At 40.2% G+C, this 14,012-nt stretch overlaps 1 protein-coding gene across 1 annotated transcript in view; it reads left to right on the top strand.

The window, feature by feature from the left end:
• The window catches only part of LOC311274360 (disheveled-associated activator of morphogenesis 1-like), a 30,754-nt gene extending 17,885 nt beyond the window's left edge, over positions 1–12,869 (top strand). Inside the window, exons 15-27 of the mRNA XM_084381978.1 lie at positions 2,396–2,583; positions 2,750–3,001; positions 4,724–4,831; positions 5,404–5,501; positions 7,906–7,990; positions 8,478–8,584; positions 9,030–9,118; positions 9,749–9,917; positions 10,169–10,276; positions 10,599–10,659; positions 10,735–10,869; positions 11,151–11,321; positions 11,435–12,869. Coding sequence (XP_084238104.1) covers positions 2,396–2,583; positions 2,750–3,001; positions 4,724–4,831; positions 5,404–5,501; positions 7,906–7,990; positions 8,478–8,584; positions 9,030–9,118; positions 9,749–9,917; positions 10,169–10,276; positions 10,599–10,659; positions 10,735–10,869; positions 11,151–11,321; positions 11,435–11,632 — 1,769 coding nt within the window. The 3' untranslated portion in view covers positions 11,633–12,869. The remainder of the gene's footprint in view (positions 1–2,395; positions 2,584–2,749; positions 3,002–4,723; positions 4,832–5,403; positions 5,502–7,905; positions 7,991–8,477; positions 8,585–9,029; positions 9,119–9,748; positions 9,918–10,168; positions 10,277–10,598; positions 10,660–10,734; positions 10,870–11,150; positions 11,322–11,434) is intronic.
• The last annotated feature ends 1,143 nt before the right edge of the window (positions 12,870–14,012 follow it).

Genomic DNA, 14,012 nt, shown 5'->3' with positions numbered 1-14,012 from the left:
AAATGTTATTTTTGAAGGCCAAGCACCAACAAAGCAGAATATTTCATTAGGTAAAAAAATGTTGTGGACTTTGGAAATTATAACATCTATATATTTTGACTTTTGGACTTTTCAATGCTCTGAAATTATTAGAAGTGTTCAGATTACACGAGTCAGAATCAATCCTACGCAAAACAAAACAAAGACAAAAACATTTGCTAATTTTTTCTGTATTTCCGTTAATGTTGAAGGCACATTAGAACAATTTTTGTTGAAGCGATGATGATATCTAATCCCTGTTGAGTCCGCCCTGAATGTTTCAGAGATTGTGGGATTTCCCAAACTGAATAAATACTGCACATATAAACATAGAAATGCTTAGCTTGCTCGAGGTTCTTATAACTAAAATACCTGCTGATGAATAACATTTTCCACGGACAGATTTAGGTAGGCTACTACATATCTGCAGACTTTGTGTAAAGTAACTTCATAGTGTTGAATATTCCAAAAGCTGAAATGTATCAAAATCCACAACATGTTTTTACCTAACGAAGTATTCTGCTTCAATATGTGTTTAAATACAAAAACAACAGTTTCACTGTGGTAAAACAAAGTTTGCTCTTGGATTTCCACACGCACCTGACGGCGTGGTATAACACTAATCTAACAGCGTGAGAAATTATATTTATATAACTACAATAACAAGGGAAAAAAGCCCCCTCCACCTCTTGTACTATAATAGTTTGTCCCGTTGTTGTTAAATCATTAGTTCCCCGGCCATATTACTTTCACTTCCATGCAGTACTGTTGAAAAACAGAAAACTGAAGCATAATATTGATGACCTCATGATTTAGTAGATAATCTTTAAATATGCTCGATCCGTGATCATATTTGTAGTATTTGGTTTGAATATTTCACTGAGGTGGTTACAAGACACATGAACTTTTATCACCAGGTGACACATTTTCAGCAGAAATGATTGTCATTGCACTGTATAATCTTACTGATATTTTTATCAGAAATTCCTCACGCAGTGGCAGATGATAAAAGAGATAAAAGAGATCCAATCAGTTTATAAAAGTGTGTCCACAAACATCCTCTGTGTATCTTTGGGAGGTGACAGAGGCCGAACACATCATTAGCATTACAGTGCATCTCTTTGTTCTTATTAAATGGACATTCCAACAGGTCTCCCAGCCCCCGTGCTCATCTGGCGGCTGCAGGGCTGTTGAATCAACAAGAGAATTTTGTACCGCATTTTGTCAGCGTACATCCACAGACACAAAGAGCACAGACAGATCTTGTGAGCCGCTGCACACTCTAAACTCCTATTAAACTGTCTAAACCTGGCTGTGCTGCACATAAAGCAATAATCTGTTACTACACTGCCTATTCATCCCCTAACGTGCAATGAGGAACATTTTCCGTGTAGTACTTAGCTCAAATAGAGAAAGCTCTTGAACCGGAAGTCACCGCCATTGTTTATGTACTATGAAAGCGGAGGCTAAAAAACCTGTGATGAAACTGTAAAACATGTTGGTGGGGGGAGAAATGTTTCGCTTGAGAGATGACGGGAGGCAGCGTGATGACACGCAGCAGGAGATCACCGACCCTGGGCCTCTGCAGGGTGTCTGTATATGGGTCGCTCTACCAACTGAGCTACTGGGGTGTGTCAGAGAAAAACATTTTAATCAGAACAGAAAGATCTTCATTGACTGATTTCATGTGCTTAAACACACTTCATAAACACACGGTCTTCATTTTCACGACTGAAAAAACAAATGGTCCATTTCAGAATAATATACATATAGTATATTGTCAAATTACAACTTTTGATGCATTAATGTGTTCATAACTTTAGGGCTGCAGCAGGTAAAGGATGAACTAATTTTAATAACTGCATATACTGCTGGGTGGCTTAACCTATAATAATATAACCTAGCTACAACTTTAGATTATTGATAGAAAATATAAATAAAGTAAGTAAAGTAACCAGTGGGGCTAATGCTAACTAAACTAACTCAAGCTTTGAAATAAATGTAGTGGGATAAAAGTGTAAAGTGGGACGGAACAATCGTGGCAGCTGTAACTGTAACATGCAAAAGAATCATCAAAACAATTACAATTCATCTTTTGGTTTGAATGTATTCACCCAAAAACAGTTTTTAACAGTACATTTTGTTGACTTAATCAGCTTTAAATAAATGATTAAGTGCTTTGCTTATTTAATTATGTAATTTACAAAACTTACAAGGTGGTACACCAGGGTCCAGCAAGCAACTCAGAACCGAAATCACAGTAAATAAGTCAATATGCGTTCTGTTGTCTTTGGCTCTTCTCCTTCACTCATCATCTATCCAAGCAGCTCTGCCATCAACAACTCTACTACCTCCTCCCACCTTCTCTTCTCTCCAGAACATCAGAATTTACAGCAACGTTTTGACAAAAAAGAGAGGGAGTGTGAGGCAAAGAATAAGGAGAAAGAAGACATGATGGAGATGCTGAACAAGATGAAAGACAAGCTGGAGCGAGAGAGCAATGACCACAAGCAAGCAAAACTCCAAGTGGCAGATCTGTCTGCTCGGCTGCAGCAGCTCAGCAGTGTATGTTCACTAACCCAGCATATATTAATGTGTGAGACACAAATGTCATGCATCAGTTACTTACACAGTAACAATATACACAATCTATATTTGTATAATATCATGATATCTAATATAAGATCCCAGCATCACACTGATCGCTCATATCATGCTCATCTGTCATTAGACCTCCAGTGTTCCAGGCGGACCCCCTGTTACTTCTAGTGGTTTAGTTCCTCCTGCCCCATCTATCCCTTCTGCTATTCCTCCCCCTCCACCACCACCACCACCACCTCCCCCGGGAGCCCCACCAGCTTTTGGCAGCGCTCCATTTGCCCCACCTCCTCCTCCAGGAGCTCCACCAGGAGCTGCCCCGAAGAAGAACATTCCTCGACCAGCAAACCCACTGAAGTCATTCAACTGGAGCAAACTTCCTGAGGTACACTCACTTCTGACAGGTGTATCTGTCCTTACTGCTGCTATTACACTATTACACAGGGCTGCTGCTGGAGCTACAAATTAGTGTTTACTGTGAATACATTAGAATGTTGTAAAATACAACCATTGTCTGAACATCCTGTCATTTTTCAATGTTAGTTTGTAAATGAAAGTCTCTGCAATGCTATCCAGCCATCACATGAGCAGAGCAGAGCAGAACTTTTGGTAACATTTTAAATTACTGCCTACAATGTACAGTGGAATTCTTCCCAGTTCACAGTGGAATTATAACTGATTATTTGTACTAGCGCAGTATGGTCCTAACAGTAGACAGTGAGATTTTGTGAGTCTTTTTTTTATTGTAAGGTAGGCCTGGGTGCTACATGAATACTTTAAAGTATTAAAACAGTCAACCCACAGAGAAATGTACACAGCCTGTGTATGGTTTTATTAAACCAACTACCTTGATCTAATAACTCCCACCGTAAAGGGTGCTTTAACTGATGAAACAGTGTCACACTCAAGCTCGGACATCCGATTACTGTCTTTCACGTGTTTATTTTCGCATAAGCATTCCTGTTTCACACATGCTATGCTAACTAGCACCTGAACAGTAACCGTGCCGTTTGCCAGGTAATCAACTGAATTGACACAAAATAAAACAAAACCACAATATTAATGACATGGACATATTATCCACTGTATAATCTGCATACATAAACATATTTATAGTATTCAACATAAGTTGTAATCACATTGTATACATCTCTTAACTCACCAGCTCAGGGGAATTGCTACCACAAGAGGTCGCTATGAAATTAACAAATGTGGCACAACTTCACAGCCTGCCTTTAGAAACTGCTTTTAAACGAGTCGTCAGGGCTTCCATTAGGTTGTGATGTCACAATTACACAGTCGCCACCCTCAGCTCCGACCCCAGCATGGCTGTGGTTGTAAAAACAGCAGCAGAGCGATGCGGAATCATGCTAGATGGTACCTGCTCTGGCCTGTGAAAGCTGACCAATCACAGCAGTATGGCCTTTTTCGGGAAGGGGGCCTTAAAGAGACAGAGGGTGAATAGAGGTGCTGCAGCAATGAACAGTATGAGAGAGATCATGTGTGTTTTGAACATTAAAGCTCCCCAATGTGGGTGTCTTAACAACCCAACCACCCCTAACCCTAACCCAACCCTAAACTTTTAATGTACACCCTATTCATAGTGATAGTTGTTTTGGAGGTGCCTGTTTTATTATTAAAAGTTATATTATGACCTATTGTCTGCCATTTGTGCACAACTGCACTATACATTGCACTCTGTGATCTAAAATCATTACCTGCCTTTATAACCAGCAGCACATGTCTAGGTGTTCTAAAGTGGTCCAGCTGTTGTCCTGATCTTCATCAGAGGGTACTGACAGACAAATTAACACATTGTTGGTTTTGGTCTTTTCATGGAATTTGTTGACAGTAAGAAAAATACAGAAAGACACCAGTCAGATCCGTCAATTGGTGAATGCCAGCCAGCAGCTGACAATAACCTTTGGGAATGAACAACTGTGAGGTGCAACCTGTGGAAGAGGGTCTACAGAGGGTGTCTCATGCTGTACAGATTGTAAAGCCTCCAGAGGCAACTTGTGCTTTTGGACTATATGAATATTTAACTTGACTTTCTTGGACCTTTGAGACAGATTCTGTTGACAAACTGCCTTATTGTTTATTTCAGAACAAGATAGAAGGAACCATATGGAAAGAGATCGATGATCTGAAGGTGTTTAAAGTTATGGATCTAGAAGAGTTCCAGCAGACCTTCTCAGCCTACCAGAAGCCACAAGTACCCTTTGACACACTGACACTGAGCATATCACATCCCTGTCATACTTTCAGCAACACTCACATTATCTCTTTTGCCTCTTTTTTATGTTCATTCATTCTGTGTGTCATAGGTAATGATATTGCTCAGTCAATTTGGGGCAAGTTTTTCTTCACTCGAATCGAGGGTCGAAGGACAGTGGGTGTCGTCTCTGTACAGATTGTAAAGCCCTCTGAGGCAAACTGTGATTTGTGAATTTGATTGATTGATTGAAATGGACAAATTCATTTTTTAAAACTTCTTCTCCACTTAAAATACAAATGCACTGTGACACGAGAAGGTTCACTAAAAAAGCAGAGAGTAGTTGTGGTTGCTGATGTTTTTTTATATGCTAAGTTATACTGTATCTTCCCACTTCTTGGTGATAAACATGAACATGCATTTCATGAATTAATGATCTTAGTCTCCTCATGAACATTCATCTCGAGATAATGATACTGATTTTATGCCAAGTTCTAAATCATGGCACTGCAGAGTCCTGTTATACTGTTCTGTATTTTGTTGCTTTGTAACACTTTTCTGTGTATTAACAGAAGAATGCTGAGGATGACCATACTTTTGCCAAGAAAGTCAAAGAGCTGTCAGTGATCGATGGTCGGCGAGCACAGAACTGTAACATTCTGCTCTCACGGTCAGTGTGTGTGAAGATTATGACCACTGTAGGAAGTCATGCATTATCTCTGCTGGTTATGTTGTTCATCTCCACATGGAATGTGGACTTTTACTACTCATACAAGGGCACTCATACAAGGGCACCATCTCAGTTGGTAGACCGCATGTCCCATGTATAGGCAAGGCAAGTTTATATGTACAGCACAATTCAGACACAAGGCAACTCAAAGTGCTTTACAGGGGCATAATTACATTAAAATACATTAAAACAAGTAGGAAGACATAAAGAAACAAGACATTAAAACAAGTTAAGAAATAGGAAAGTAAGCTAAAATAGAAAAGGTTCAAAAGAGACAAGACTAAAGAATAAAAGTCACAGTGCAGTTCAAAGCCTTGAAATTGCTTCAGTGACAGTCTGCTGCTTCTCCATGTTTAGTTTTGACTCTAGGGACTGAAAGCAGACCTGTTCCTGACCACCTCAGAGGTCTGGATGGTTCATAACGTGGCAGCAGATCAGAAACCATTCAGTGCTTTTAAACCAACAGCAGGATTTTAGGTTGTGTAAAGATCTGAGAACTGGAGCGATGTGATCTACTTTTTTGGTTATTGTTAGGACTCAAGCAGCAGCGTTCTGAATCAGCTGCAGCTGTCTGGTGGATTTTTTAGAGAGTCCTGTAAAGACACCGTTACAGTAGTCGAGTCTGCTGAAGATAAATGCATGGAATGCATGTTTTTCCAAATCCTGCCGAGACATAAGTCCTTTTATCCTGGATATATTCTTAAGGTGACAGTAGACTGACTTTGTAATTGTCTTAGTGTTGCTGCTGAAATTCAGGTCTGAGTCCATGATTACACCGAGGTTTCTGGCTTGGTTTGTAGTTTTCAACATTACAGATTGAAGCTGAGCAGAGACTGTTGGTCGTTCTTCCTTGGCTTCAAAAACAATTATTTCAGTCTCATCTTTGTTTAACTGATGAAAACTCTGACACATCCAATCATTGATTTGTTCAACACATCTACTCAGCCTTTGTATGGGATCATAGTCCCCTGGTGATATGATTATGTAAATGTGTGTGTCATCTGCATAACTATGGTAACTTATTTGGTTGTTTTCCATTATCTGAGCTAGAGGGAGTATGTAAATGTTGAATAGTAGAGGCCCCAGAATGGAGCCCTGGGGTACTCCACTTGTCATTTTCACCCGCTCAGATGTGTAATTACGTATAGACACAAAGTAGTCTCTATCATTTAGATGCTGTACCTGGGGGAGTCCCACCCAGTTTTCCAGTCGGTCCAGTTGTATATTGTGGTTGACCGTTTCAAACGCAGCACTGAGATCCAGTAATATTAAGACTGAAATTTTGCCACTGTCTGTGTTTAAATGAATGTCATTGAGGACCTTGACGCGCGGTCTTGGTGCTGTGATGTGGTCGAAATCCCAATTGGAAGACACCAAAACAGCCATTTATTATTAGTAAATGTTCAGCTTTTTCAATGATTTTACTAAAATTGGGAGGTTTGATATGGGCCTATTATTCATTACTGATGTGTCTAGATTGTTCTTGTTCAGGAGTGGTTTAATAACTGCAGTTTTCATGGCTTGGGGCAAAATGCTATAGAGAAGAGACGTGTTGACAATCTGTAGCAGATCTGAAGTCATACAGTCTGAAACTTTTTTGAAGAACCCTGCTGGTAAAATATCAATGCAGCAGGAGGTTGATGCAGGTAAAATGTTGTATTATCTCTTGCAGGTTCTTTCATTGATTGGATCAAACTGTGTCATGGTATTAGAGTTGATTTTAGGTGGACACATGGATAACACGCCTCCTGTACCTGGTACAGTGGCACTGACTGCTTTTCTAATTTTCTGAATTTTGACAGTGAAGAAGGATGAACAGCTATCTACAATGGCCTGTAATGAATTTGCAGAGGCTACTGGCACAGTAGTTGTTGTTAGCCTGTCGACAGTAGCAAACAGGGCATGTGCATTATTATTGTTTTTGGTGATAATGTCTGAGAAGAAGGACTGCCTTGACTTTTTCAGTTCTAAATTAAAAATGTAAAGTCTTTCTTTATAAATGTCAAAATGAACCTGGAGATTTGTTTTTCCACATTCCTTTTTTCCCATTTTGACCAGCGTGGCATTTCTCCAAGGAGATTTTTTCTTACCAGAGGCCACCTTCACTTTAATGTAGCAGCCCAGGGTTCAAGTCCAACCTGCAGCCCCCCTCTCTCTCTGTTTCCAAGCCATGAAAGGCAAAAAAAAGATAAAAGTCAAAATGTACTCTGAGTAAACTGTCCTCATAAACATTTTGAAACAGCCTTGACAAAATGACATTTTCATCGAGGGAAAAAATGATAGCAGGGCCCATGTGACGCATTGTCTTAGAAAAAAACGTGTGATATGGAAATGTGTGTTACAGGCTAAAGCTGACCAATGAAGAGATCCGCCATGCCATCCTGACCATGGATGAACAGGAAGACTTACCTAAAGACATGCTGGAGCAGGTGACAAAGACACACACAACACAATCTGAGGACACAGTGGACATGCTCCTTGTTCCAAACCACTTTAACTTTGTACTGTAAAGTGTGAGGACAAACTTTGTTTTTTCCTAGTAGACAATGTTAAGTGACTGGCTTTCACACTGATGTACTATATCACACTATATTCATGTAATTACCATGATTGATTGATCGATTGATTTGAGCAGCTTATGTCTCTTGGAATAATACTGGATCTGTTCACAAACTAGGATGCTTGTTTCTTTTGGCTTAAACTGTCAGGGTGTCGCAAAAAGGTGAGGACCCACAGGAGGCAGGCAGGATTGAGAACAAGAAGCAAGCTTTAATAAACAGCCAAAACTCCAAAAATGATATAACCCAAAAATCAAGTAGTGCAAAGTTTAAAAAAAATAGTAGCAACACAAAAGCTAAAACAAATTGTGTGTGTGTGTGTGTGTGTGTGTGTGTGTGTGTGTCTGTGCGTGTGAAGCTTCTGAAGTTTGTTCCTGAGAAGGGTGACATCGAGCTCTTAGAAGAACACAAGCATGAGCTGGATCGAATGGCCAAAGCAGATCGCTTCCTGTATGAGATGAGCAGGTACACATCAAAACCACCACACACACCGCAACACAACTGAACACACACAAAGCCTAGATATATCTTAACATGGCAGCTCATCAAAGTAAGACAACATAAGAGAGGCTGTACACATACTCAGTGTGATACTCCTCAGTATGATAGAAATGCACTACCTTGAGTGTTAAAGTCTGGAAAACCTGTGATCACACTGAACTTTACAGCTGGGACAGATGGGTGTGGTCAGTTTTCGTTGTACTACTTTTAGACAGCACAGGATTATTAAGCTGCCAATTTGTTCCATCAGAACTGATTGACAGATGGTCAGACACCTTTCTGACATGAGATTAGAGAGAACTACATCTGATCATGTCTGTAACCTTCAGGAACTGACAGTTTCACTCTCACACTACAAACCTACATGTTGTTAAGTTTCTCTCTGTGTGTTTTCATTCTTCCTCTCCAGCATTAACCACTATCAGCAGAGACTCCAGTCTCTCTTCTTCAAGAAGAAGTTTGCTGAAAGAGTGGCTGAGGTCAAACCCAAAATCAAAGGTACTCTCTTCTATCTCAAAGGCTCATCAGTTCACATTGAGCAAATGGATGAAAGTAAATGTTTAAGATGAAGGCTACATAACCAAACGTAAATATTACTATAACCATGATTCCCAAAAAGTTGTACTGCTGTGTGAAACATATACATATACTGACATTGAAAACTGTCCAAAGACGTTAAATTAAATGTTTGACCTCATTAATATCAATGATTTTTTTAAATATCTGCTTATTCTGAACGTGATGCAGCACTATGTTTCTAACAAGTTGGGACAGAGGCAACAAAAAACTGAAAATTGTTGAATGTTCCAAAACACCTGTTTGGAACATTGCACAGGTAAACAGGTTCATGGGTGATAGGATCATGATTGAAAGCAAGGATGAAGTGACGTTCACCACTTTGTCAAACAAATGATTGTAGAAAGAATATTAGAACATGGGCTCTGGAACACTTCAGGAAACTGTTGTCAGTAAACAGTAAATGATTGCACTCTGTTTTTATTTACATTTTATGGCACCCCAACTTTTTAGGGATCAGGGTTGTTATGAGGATGAATATTCTGTTATGTATGAATATGAGTGCTGTCTGTGAACATATTTGCCATTCCCTCCTCGTCTCTGTGGTTTCAGCTCTTAGTCTTGCATCCAGAGAGGTGGTACAGAGCCGGGCTCTGCGTCAGCTCCTAGAGGTGGTTCTGGCCTTTGGGAACTTCATGAACAAAGGACAACGAGGAAACGCCTACGGCTTTAAAGTGTCCAGTCTCAACAAGATAGCTGACACCAAGTCAAGCATTGACAAGTACACTTCATAACAACCTTTTCCACATTACAGGCCTTTTCACAGGAGGAGGAATTCAGTTTAAGGTTCCTGTATTGTCCATGTTGGCTCACTGTAATGACTTCTTTTCTTACTTGATATTACGAATAATGGCTGTCTTTTCCTACTAAGACCAGTCAAAATGTCAGATGTGAAAGCCTAACTGTAAGTTTAGTTCTCTGCTCAACACTTCTGAGAAATGATACATGGCTGATTGTTAAATGTGTTTGTAGGAACATCACTCTGCTTCACTACATGATCACTGTACTGGAGAATAAGTACCCAAAGGTGGCAACGTTCAGTGAAGAGCTAGAGAATGTGCCAGAAGCTGCTAAAATCAAGTAAGAAGAAGAAGAACAAGTAACACATGAAGAATGAAGTCTATTGAAATGATGTTGTTAGCCAGGTTTACTCATATTTATTAAATTAGAAGGATATTTAACTATCTTACCTGTTTGATTAAGCATACAAGTACTGCACAGCAACACTGGGATGGTACCAAACATGATGACAAGACTTGACAAGATTGTTCCTCAAGAACTTGTTCCAGTACACCTAAAACCACAAATGTCCCAAAAAAGAGGTGTTCCATTGATTATGTTGAAAGCAGCTGCCAATGACTGATGGTCACATATCTCTCTGCCTCTTCCATCGGCTCTCCAGTATGACAGAGTTGGAGAAGGACATTGGTAATCTGAGATCTGGCCTAAAGAGTATTGAGGCGGTGAGTGAGCTCAGTGAAAGTATGATTCATCCAATGGCCTGTCAGTCAGTCTGAATTGTGTTTGTCTATGTGCAGGAGCTGCAGTACCAGCAGGCTCAGTCCTCTCGTGGTCCTGAAGATAAGTTTGTCTCTGTGGTCGGTCAGTTCATCACTGTGGCCTCCTTCAGCTTCTCTGAAGTAGAGGAGTCACTCACTGAGGCCAAACAAGTGGTGAGTGGGCAACTCACTCGGACTCACAATCATGGTCCCACTCCCAATTTCAGCCTCTGCCTTCAAAAACACTATTATAACAGTCCTCCAGCTTGTAGACCAGACCAAGACTTTGTGTCATGAGAGCACTGTGCTTCACCCTTTTTGTCACAAACACTGAATTCATTAAATGTGCTGTACTTTTAAGGAAGCTTCAACATTGTATAGGAAGTTTATTTAAAGCCTTAACCAAAAAGACAAAAGGACATGACATGATAACCACCTTTAGTATCTTGTTGAAGCTTGAAAAGGCACTGAGACACTTTGGAGAAGACCTGTCCAAGCTGCAGCCAGATGAGTTCTTTGGGATCTTCGACAGTTTCCTCACAGCTTTTTATGAGGCCAAACAGGACAACGAGAACATGGCCAGACGCAAGGAGGAGGAGGAGAGACGGGCACTCATGGAGGCACTGGTTGGACCATATTATCAGCTCAGATAAGAGACAGATGAAAATCATTCATTCGACAGGATACATTATATATTTGAACTGGTATATACCTAACTGACATCTCGCTTTTTCTCCAGCTGAAGAAAGAGAGAGAGCAGAAGGCGAGGAAAGCTAATGAAGAAGCGGAGGGCGGTGAGTTTGATGACTTGGTGTCTGCTCTGCGCTCTGGAGAGGTGTTTGACAAGGATCTGTCCAAAATGAACCGTAAAAAACAGAGGCGACATAACATGTTTGACATTAGCCGGGAGAGACCAGTAGCAAAGCTGGACCAGTGAGAGGACACTTCATGTTCTGTTGCAGCCCTGTAACCGAACGCATGGACGTCTCAGTAACACTGTGCTAAAGTCATGAGTTTGACATCAATCCCAGATCTGCTTCATGGATCAGGGTTGTACATATATTCTTTGGCCCTTTATTGCTAACATGCACTATCACAACTGTCTTGTCATCTGTAGAAATAAAACTGATTTTATACGGTGACAACTCAAAGGAATAGTTCAAACATGTTGAAAATAACTAGAGACTAGAAGCAGATCACCAGTTAAAGGAATAGTTGGACATGAATAACATGTCTCGTATTACACAAACTGCCAAAATGAATGGACTTCCAAACCAAAACAAGAGGCATCACTGGTATTGCACTCACCATAGCATAGAACCCTGGACATGTTTACCTTCGCTCCACATACAGGACATTCAGATGGACGGCTGGACACCACTGTGATGAGAAGAACCCAAGAAGCTGCACACAGATACTTCACTGTGCTTGACTATAACTGAAAGACTGTTACTGTTATTAACCAAGAAATTGTTCCAGCAGAAATTGTACTTACATGGGATTTTAATATTGATATTTTAAAAAGCATGTTTCATGAACAAAATGCAGTTAATGAGACAGAGGCCATAACCTTTTCCTTGTGAATTCAACTTGCACTACCCTAGTTTGTGTATTGACTAAAACTGCCTACCTTTATGCTGTGTGTCTGAGTGTGTGGGGTGTGTGTCCGACTTATGCCACTTTTGAGGACACACACCAGACTCAAGACCAGTTCATTGGGGACGACTGGTGTAATTGGGGACAAAAGCTGTGTCCTCAATTAGGAAACCTCTGATTTGTGGGTCAGAAGTTAAAGTTAGTGTAAAGGTTCGGGTTAGTCTGCAAAGTCCCCAAAAGTGAAGTAGTGAGTGTGTGTGTGTGCGTGGTGTAAGTGTACAACCATGTACCATGTTATTGAGTCCAGAGCAGTGATTCTAAACCTTTTTTGGGCCAGCTCCTTCCCATCCAGGTGCCTGAGAACACCCCATCAAATAAAATGTAAGCTAACTGTCCTCCCTGAATGTTAATGTTTAATCAGTTTATAATTGTGATTATTATTATGATTATTACTCTTGATATTATATATAATGCTTATTGTATGTATTTATAGCCATATTATATTGTTATTATTCTTTGTTGTATCATTAGAAAGCAATAAAAGCATGTCCTTAAATAACAGATTTGATTCAACTGGACAGTTGGAATATTATTATCATTAGTTTCCCAGGGAGCAAAAAACATAATGTGAATATAAATTATATTTATGAGCGTTAATTAAATGTAACCGTTTGAAATTTGATATTCAAATGTAATTAGGCATCACAAACACCAGCCAATGAGAAATGCTGAACAAGAAGCATTTTTATGAATTGTTCCATCCGTGTGTTTCTGGTAGCTTTCAGGGGAAGTTGTGTAATTGACGCTGTTCATTTGTAACCATGGCAATTACACAGCATTCACAGTGTATCACCGGGAAAAATGCATGCCTTCAAGTGTAAGAAACTCTTAATTTCCTCAACAGTAAATACTAAGGAAGGCTTGACACAGTAGCAAGGCCATCATGGTGAAATTTAATAGATGATACTCTGATGTCCCATTCCATCGAAGGCAGCATGAAGTTGCACTGCGTTGTGCAGTTGTTTTGCTATGAAAATGATGCACTGTCTCGTCTCATTGTTTTGTTGTAAACTTTATAAATCTTGTAAACCACATTCTTGCAAGCAGAAGTTTCAACTCGTCTTGTCATGAATTACTTGTGTAACCTTGCGAACGCCCCCCAAGAACACCTCAACACCCCCCTTTCAAAAGTATTGCTTCCAGTACCCCCGATGTTCTTCGAACTCCCCTGGGGAGCGGTACCCCCTGTTGAGAAACACTGGTCTAGAACATGGAGAATGACCACTTGTCTTGTGTTCAAAATGTACAAGATAATTTGCACAATATAACATAATATTTGATTGACCATGAGAGGTATTGATTGGTAATATTGGATGAATTTGTCACGGATGAAGTGTGGTTTTATTTGTTTGCAGTATGTTTAGAGAGAGACAAACCTTTTGATGTCATGATCTCACAATGTAATTTATGTAACTTAATGAATGTATCTGAATGTACTGACCTGCAGCTGAACACCACTGTTCCTTTTGTTACGACTACTGTCGTAATGTTGTGACGTGTACAGGTGCGTGTGTGTGTGTGCTCTTGTGTCCTCTCTGAATGCAGCGCCTGCTGACCGGACTTCTCCTCCTCTGAGCGCTGATTGTTTGCCGGATCCGGCCGAGGCTATAAAAGACCGAGATGGCGTCGGAGAGAGGCAGAGAGAGACGAAGTCCACACGC

Source organism: Pagrus pagrus (genome assembly GCF_965226575.1).
Source record: "Pagrus pagrus genome assembly, chromosome: 18".
NCBI classification, from domain to species: Eukaryota; Metazoa; Chordata; class Actinopteri; order Spariformes; family Sparidae; genus Pagrus; species Pagrus pagrus.
The sequence above is the reverse complement of the archived record's forward strand: the minus strand, read 5'-3'. Positions and strand labels throughout refer to the sequence as shown.